The following is a 7,323-nucleotide window of genomic DNA, read 5'->3' on the forward strand; positions in this document are numbered from 1 at the left end:
GGGGAGACAGGGGGAGGGGGAGGGGGACGTCAAAAGAGGTCACGTCTAGCTGCTGCCTGGGATTATGGCTGTGTATATGTACAGATACAATATTTTTACATGGGTTAGTACACACTGCAGTGGTATTTAACTGTAGTATTTACAGCAGTATTTACGGCAGTACTTCGGTCGGTCATATGATGTACAACCGCCTGAGGCCGAGGCCGTCGTACAGTCAGTCGTACAGTGCTGTGTAAACAATTCACAGAGCTAACGCTTCACCCTGTCCTTCACCTCAGCCTTCATCACAACTACTGAGACTAAATATATAGATATTTGTATATATATTTATATACACAAATATATATTTGTGTATATATATATATATATGTATATATATATATGTATATATATATATGTATATATATATATGTATATATATATACACAAATATATATTTGTGTATATATATACAAATAAATATATATTTGTATATATATTTATATACACAAATATATATTTGTATATATATTGATGTCAAACACCACAGTCAGGGTCCACATGGTCACTTCCTACTTCACACAGTACACATCTGACCCAACCTGGGTTTGTGGCTCTATCTATGGTACCAGAACCTCAGACGGGAGTCGTACCACTGCCCTCTATGGGATGGAGGATGAAATACAAATTCAAATATACAAATTCAAAAGTATTTACACCGACAATACAGCAATACAATCTCTCCAGCAGGTGGCAAGGCAACGTATACCTGTCAAATACATACATACACACATACATACGTACATACATATATGTACATATATATGTACATACATATATATGTACATACACATATATGTACATACATACATATATATGTACATACATACATACACACATACATACGTACATACATATATGTACATATATATGTACATACATATATATGTATATACATACATACACACATACATACGTACATACATACATACATATATATGTACATACATATATATGTATATACATACATACACACATACATACGTACATACATACATACATATATATGTACATACATATGTACATACATATTTCTTCTTCTTCTCTTGTTCTTCTTAGCAGCTACATGTAGAGTAAGAGACATTACTGCCACCTAGTGTCGCTCTTTTCAATGAAAAATAAATACAGTACAGCCAGAGAAAGTCAAGCACCTACACACCTACACACACAACAGCAGCAGCAGCAGCAGCTCCTCCAGATACACCCCCATCCCTCCATATATAAATCTGTATATAATCAAATATATACATATATATATATATAGCACACATGTATGATTGATGGTACGACTGCAGCAGCAATTTACACAAACTGTCTCACACACACACACACACATGGACATGTCAGAGCAAAGGAATGTGAACAATGACTGTGCTGTAAATCACACACACACGTACACACACATATACAGTACATGTACACAGATACAGCCTATATACAGTATGCAGCCCAGTCACATGTACCATCCCGTGTGGTATGTAGGGTGTCACCTTTCTCCCACTGCATGGGTCAGTCCAGGCCAGGACAGGTACGTGTGTGTGTGTGTGTACATACATGTGTTAGTGTGTGGGTCAACAGGTTCCTGTCTGTCTGCACACACACACACACACACACACACACACACACACACACTCACTCAGAGTGAAGGCACATGGCCGTCATGTAGGTCACGCTCCGGGGTCACCGTGTTGTTGTTGTTGTTACGGGACTGACGCGGGGGAAGTACCACAGCGCCACCTAGCTCACCGCAGGTTCCCGCGGTAACATATAGACGGAGCAGCCGTGGAGGTCGCCGCGGCGGCCGGGTTGACGTGAGGACAGCCCTCACCTTGCACGGCCGTCCTCGTGAAGCACGCCACCCACCCACACACACACACACACACACAGACAGACACATATGTCTGAATGTATACACATGCACGGCCGCGCGCGCGCACACGTTCCCACAAACACGTACATATATAGTGTCTTTTCCTGCTCCACTGACACGGTCCACACTGCAGCCCAGCTGGACCAAAACACCAGAACGGACAGGAAAACAAATGCGCCGGGATTCGAACAGTGAACGGCGGGTGTGTGTTTTTATTTTGTTTGTTTTTTTACCGTGTTAAACGGCGTCTCCGTGAGTCTTCTTCCTCTTTTTCTTCCTCCTTCCTCTTCTTCGCGGTCTTCCCGGTGCTGCCTCCACCTTCTAGTCGGCTCTCAGGTTCGTGGAGACGGGAGCGCCGCGTCTGTCCCGGACCGCCACAGCCATGGTCGCGGTGTGCAGAGGAAGTGTTCTGGAGCTCTCCCTGCTCGGTCCTCCTCCCCCTTTGACTGTACAGTACGGGTGAATGCGGGTCAGCAGCAGAGAGGAGCTGCTGCCGCCGCCGACGACTGCTGATGATTCACCACCAGGCTCTATGGCGCCCTCTATCGGCGCGACGGCAGAACTGTCTCAAGAATAGGAGCTGGGCGTTGCATAACAACAGCAGCAGTAACAGTACTACTAGTAGTAGTAGTAGTAGTAGTAGAGTGTCTCCTGTGAAATATACATAAAATACTTCACACTTTACAGTATTGTACACGTGTCAAATGTATCTATCCATTTAGACCGTTGGTTCTCAAACCGTGGTCCACGGTCTACCTGCACTCATGTATGGCAGGATGTGAAGTATTTTCTATTTTGTACTTTTAGCTGATCTGACCTCTGACCTCAGATCAGATCTACTGCTGTATAGATAATAATAACTAGATCAGTAACTAGTTGAACAGATAAACTAACTCTGGTCCTTCAGTCAGTTGGTTTCATGTCAGTATTATTTTATTTGGAGCGACTTCATCACATCGACCGAACGTCGTCTGTTCAAAACAACAGATCCACAAACGAAGGAAAAAGGAATCATTGGTGACATCATCGATCATTAATCCATAACAGAGCCATCAGTGACATCATCGATCATTAATCCATAACTGAACCATCAGTGACATCATCGATCATTAATCCATAACAGAACCATCGGTGACATCATCGATCATTAATCCATAACAGAGCCATCAGTGACATCATCGATCATTAATCCATAACTGAACCATCAGTGACATCATCGATCATTAATCCATTGGTCTCTGATCCTGATGTTGAGCCACAGCTGGGATCATTTTTCTGTCAGTGGGTGCTTTGTTAGAAACACCAGATGGTGGCGCTGTTATTAATCATTGTTGCACCAATCATGTTTGTCACGAGGTCTCTCTCTCTCTCTCTCTCTCTCAGGTGTGTGTGTGTGTTGATCTGCTTTAAAGTAAATCTGAAGGACAGACGACATGTTGACGACCACGTGTTCTCTGTTCTTTTTTTATTGCAATAATACATGTTGAAACAAACCTTCAGACTCACACACACACACACACACACACACTTAACAATAATGGTCAGAACCTCAGACGAGCTGCACAGAAACAAAAGAAACCACCGACTGTATGAACTGTTTACATTCACACACACACACACACACACAAGGAAACACAAACAGCTGTTCAGAGAAGTAAGAACTAAAGGTTTAGTTTTTAATCAACATCCAAAAGTGCAGATTGTTTTTATTTGTTTAACACTGATGATAAACTGAACCGTACCGTACCGAACTGAACCGTACTGAACTGAACTGTACTGAACTGAACTGTACTGAACCGTACCGTCTGAACTGTACTGAACTGAACTGTACTGAACCGTACCGTACTGAACCGTACTGAACTGAACCGTACTGAACCGTACCGAACTGAACTGTACTGAACTGAACCGTACCAAACTGAACTGAACCGTACTGAACTGAACCGTACCGTACTGAACTGAACCGTACCGTACTGAAGTGGACACAGACAGACAGGCCAACGATCCAATATGAACTTCCAGGATCACAGTAACCTGGTTGCAGTAGAACCCATACTGATACAGAGGACCTGGACAGGTACGAGATACTTCATCTGGTCTATGTACACGTACAGATACTACAGTATGTACACAACTGGAAGTGGATACTGCAGTTAAAGGGATGACATTTACACAACAAACTGCTTCTTAGTATTTTTATACGACGACGACACAGTCACTCAGTCACACTCCACCACACAAACAACAACTACATTCAGCTAAAAATCTGCCACAAATACGTCAACGTTGAAGCTAAAACATACAGTAAATATATTTGTCATCTTATTTTTATGCACAAAACAGTTAGTTTTTCTTTTCTTTTTTTTTTCTTTGTTTTTTTTACAGATTTCTACCGTCATATCTTTACAGTTACAGGTTTATAACAGCCGGCTGCTGTGATTGGTCAGCATGTTGACAATGAAGTGAAGTAGGAAGAGGGTGAGACACGGGTGAGGATCGTCCAGTTGAGACATGCTGAGAGGGAGAGAGACACGGGCGCTCTCCTCATCCACCGGAAGTGTTTAGATATTCAGGGGGGGGGGACGACACGAGGGGGGGGGTGAGAGACAGGAGGAAGATCTCTTCATGGTCATCTTGTCCTCGTGTGGTGATGGTTAGGCCCCGCCCTCCTACTCAAAGAAGCTGCGGTCACTGCAGAGAGAAAGAGGGGGGGGCGATGGGGGGTGTCATCGAAGGGTCAGGAGGTCAACATCACACAGTACCACAGAGTATTTGTCTGTTTACTTCCACAGTTACCACTTTTACATTTATTTATTTGATCACATTTTCAGGATTTCCTGAGAAATTATTTTTTCAAAAGAAGTAAAGAAAATAAAACCAGGTGTGAAACACTGCCACCTACCTGCTGTTATTTGGCTTTCTGTTCCAGCAACAGACAGAAAAAAAAGTTTTGTCATACTGAGGAAAGTTGAATCATCTGGATCATTGAATTGATCTTATCACAAACACGACTAATTATGGTGACAATTAATCGTCAGTCAATCAGCTGCTCTGAGTTTTATGGTCAAAAGCAACAAAAGGAAAAACAGAAGCATAAAAAAAGGGGGGGTGCAGATGCAGTGTCAAAGAAAACAATCAACAAATCAAACAAAATGGTCATGATCTTCATCTGTGCTGCTGATGAAGAGGAAGGTTCTGGAAGAAGTTGTCGTCAACTCTCCCCTGACTGACTGTCTGACTGACTGTCTGACTGACTGACTGACAGACTGACTGACTGACTGACTGTCTGTCTGTCTGACTGACTGACTGACTGACTGATTTACTGACTGACTGACTGAATGTCTGATTGACTGACTGATTTACTGACTGTCTGACTGTCTGACTGAGTGACTGTCTGACTGATTGTCTGACTGACTGACAGACTGTCTGACTGACCTAAAATAATCCACTGTCATCTATAATCCCAGCATATATTCATTAACAACCAATCAGAGCTAATCTACTGCAAATACTACTGCAGTACTCTTACCAGAACAGTGTCCCTGAAGAACACACTACATTCTGATCTGCTCTCCCTCATTCAACCTGAAGGTGGCAGAAGAGAGACATCAACATGGAGAAGGCCCTGACCCATAATCTGTGCTAATCTGGTGTGTCCTGGTCCTGGTCACACCGGGGTGTGTGTCGTTGTCGTCGTCGTTGATGTTGTTGTCGTCGTTGTTGTTGTTGTCGTTGTCGTCGTCGTTGTTGTCGTTGTTGTGTTGTTGTTGTCGTTGTTGTTGTTGTCGTTGTCGTCGTCGTTGTTGTCGTTGTTGTGTTGTTGTTGTCGTTGTTGTTGTCGTTGTTGTTGTGTTGTTGTCGTCGTCATTGTTGTCGTCATTGTCATTGTTGTGTCGTTCTTGTCGTTGTTGTCGTTGTGTTGTTGTTGTTGTTGTGTCGTTGTTGTTGTCATTGTGTCATTGTTGTTGTTGTCATTGTGTCGTCATTGTGTCATGTGTCATTGTTGTTGTGTCATTGTTGTGTCGTTGTGTTGTTGTTGTTGTCATTGTTGTTGTCATTGTGTCATTGTTGTTGTCATTGTGTCATTGTTGTTGTGTCATTGTTGTTGTTGTTGTTGTCGTTGTTGTGTCGTTGTTGTTGTTGTCGTTGTTGTCGTCGTCGTTGTTGTGTTGTTGTCGTCATTGTCATTGTTGTGTCGTTGTTGTTGTCGTTGTGTCGTTGTTGTTGTGATTGTTGTTGTGTCGTTGTTGTTGTTGTTGTGTCGTTGTTGTTGTTTGTACAAAGGAAATGCTAACATGGTTTAAAAGGAAGAACTGAAACAAGATGAAAAAAAGAGGTTTTTGATTGAATGAAGAAAAGTGAGGGGTAAATGATGGGGGGGTGAGGGGTGAAGGGGGGGTCAGGTACTCACGCCCCCTCATCTCTGAGCAGAGACAGGAACTTGGTCACTCTGTAGTCCTGGTCCATCTAGGAAGAGCAGAGTGGACATGTGACCAACAGTGAAGAAGACACAGGGGTCACAGAGGTCACGCTGACCCTGAGGGTTNNTCAGCGTGACCTCTGTGACCCCTGTGTTTGCTTGGACGACATTTGTTGGGCGTCGTACCTGCAGCGACATCTCGATGAGGACCAGGAGTTTCTTTATTCCGATCCAGACTCTCTTCCCTTTGAGCTGCTGTGAGATCCTGGCTCGTTCTTTATCTGTGAAGCTGCCCAGGAGCTGCAGGGGACAGGGGACAGGTCAGAGGTCAAGGTGGTTAAAGACACCCCTGCAGCCACTGGTTAGGTCTGTGTGACTCTGAACAACATGAATCAAACCCCAGTTTTTAGTGTTAATGACGGCAAAGATTCCAGAGCGAGGAACGGCTTCAGACTTTAACACCGTAAGAAGTTTGATGACATCAGAAAAAAAAAAGAAAAAACCACAACGTGTGTGTGTGTGTGTGTACCTCCAGGGCATCGACCAGCTGTTCTCCAGTAGAAATGTTGGGGACGTGGATGGTGGTGCTGAAGGCGTCCAACATCTCCATCTCCTGCAGCACGTCCTTCCTGCTGGTGGTGCCGATGATGAGCAGCAAACCACAACGTGGCGCGCACACACACACACACACGCACACACACACGCACACACACACACACAGGTCAGTCACTCGGCGTGACGACCAGTGCAGACCATCACACATGTACATGGGTTGTCCTCTAGGGGCAGCCAAAGCCGCTGTCCCACCTTGGGCGGGGGCTTCTTCAGGAGGACCAGCAGAGCCTGAAGGACCAGGTTGGAGAAGCGTGGACCGATGGGGACGTAGTCCAGCAGACGTTCGATGTCGTCCACCACCACACAGCTGAGCTGGGACTTGTAGGCGTCGTCAAAGAACTGGAACAGAGGCGGGGGGGGGGGGTTGGGGGGGGGGGGGCGG

The 7,323-nt window shown here is 44.4% G+C and overlaps 1 protein-coding gene and 1 long non-coding RNA gene across 5 annotated transcripts in view; both read right to left on the minus strand.

Moving 5' to 3' along the window:
* The window catches only part of LOC103393666 (uncharacterized), a 12,931-nt gene extending 10,484 nt beyond the window's left edge, over positions 1-2,447 (minus strand). Inside the window, exon 1 of the long non-coding RNA XR_523039.3 lies at positions 2,143-2,447. This is a non-coding gene — a long non-coding RNA (uncharacterized LOC103393666). The remainder of the gene's footprint in view (positions 1-2,142) is intronic.
* Positions 2,448-4,125: 1,678 nt separating this feature from the next.
* nsfa (N-ethylmaleimide-sensitive factor a) overlaps positions 4,126-7,323 on the minus strand; it is a 14,443-nt gene continuing 11,245 nt past the window's right edge. For 2 of the 4 annotated variants that reach the window (XM_025064732.1, XM_017040795.1), the window contains exon 15: positions 7,019-7,280. In XM_025064732.1, coding sequence (XP_024920500.1) covers positions 7,053-7,280 — 228 coding nt within the window. In that variant the 3' untranslated portion in view covers positions 7,019-7,052. Of the gene's footprint in view, positions 4,598-4,808; positions 4,827-5,435; positions 5,492-6,317; positions 6,374-6,512; positions 6,627-6,855; positions 6,990-7,018; positions 7,281-7,323 lie in introns of those variants that run through there. The other 2 variants (XM_008330711.2, XM_025064733.1) reach the window with 2 other exon arrangements.

The sequence above is a fragment of the Cynoglossus semilaevis genome, chromosome 17 (genome assembly GCF_000523025.1).
Source record: "Cynoglossus semilaevis isolate Cse_v1.0 chromosome 17, Cse_v1.0, whole genome shotgun sequence".
In the NCBI taxonomy this organism is placed as follows: Eukaryota; Metazoa; Chordata; class Actinopteri; order Pleuronectiformes; family Cynoglossidae; genus Cynoglossus; species Cynoglossus semilaevis.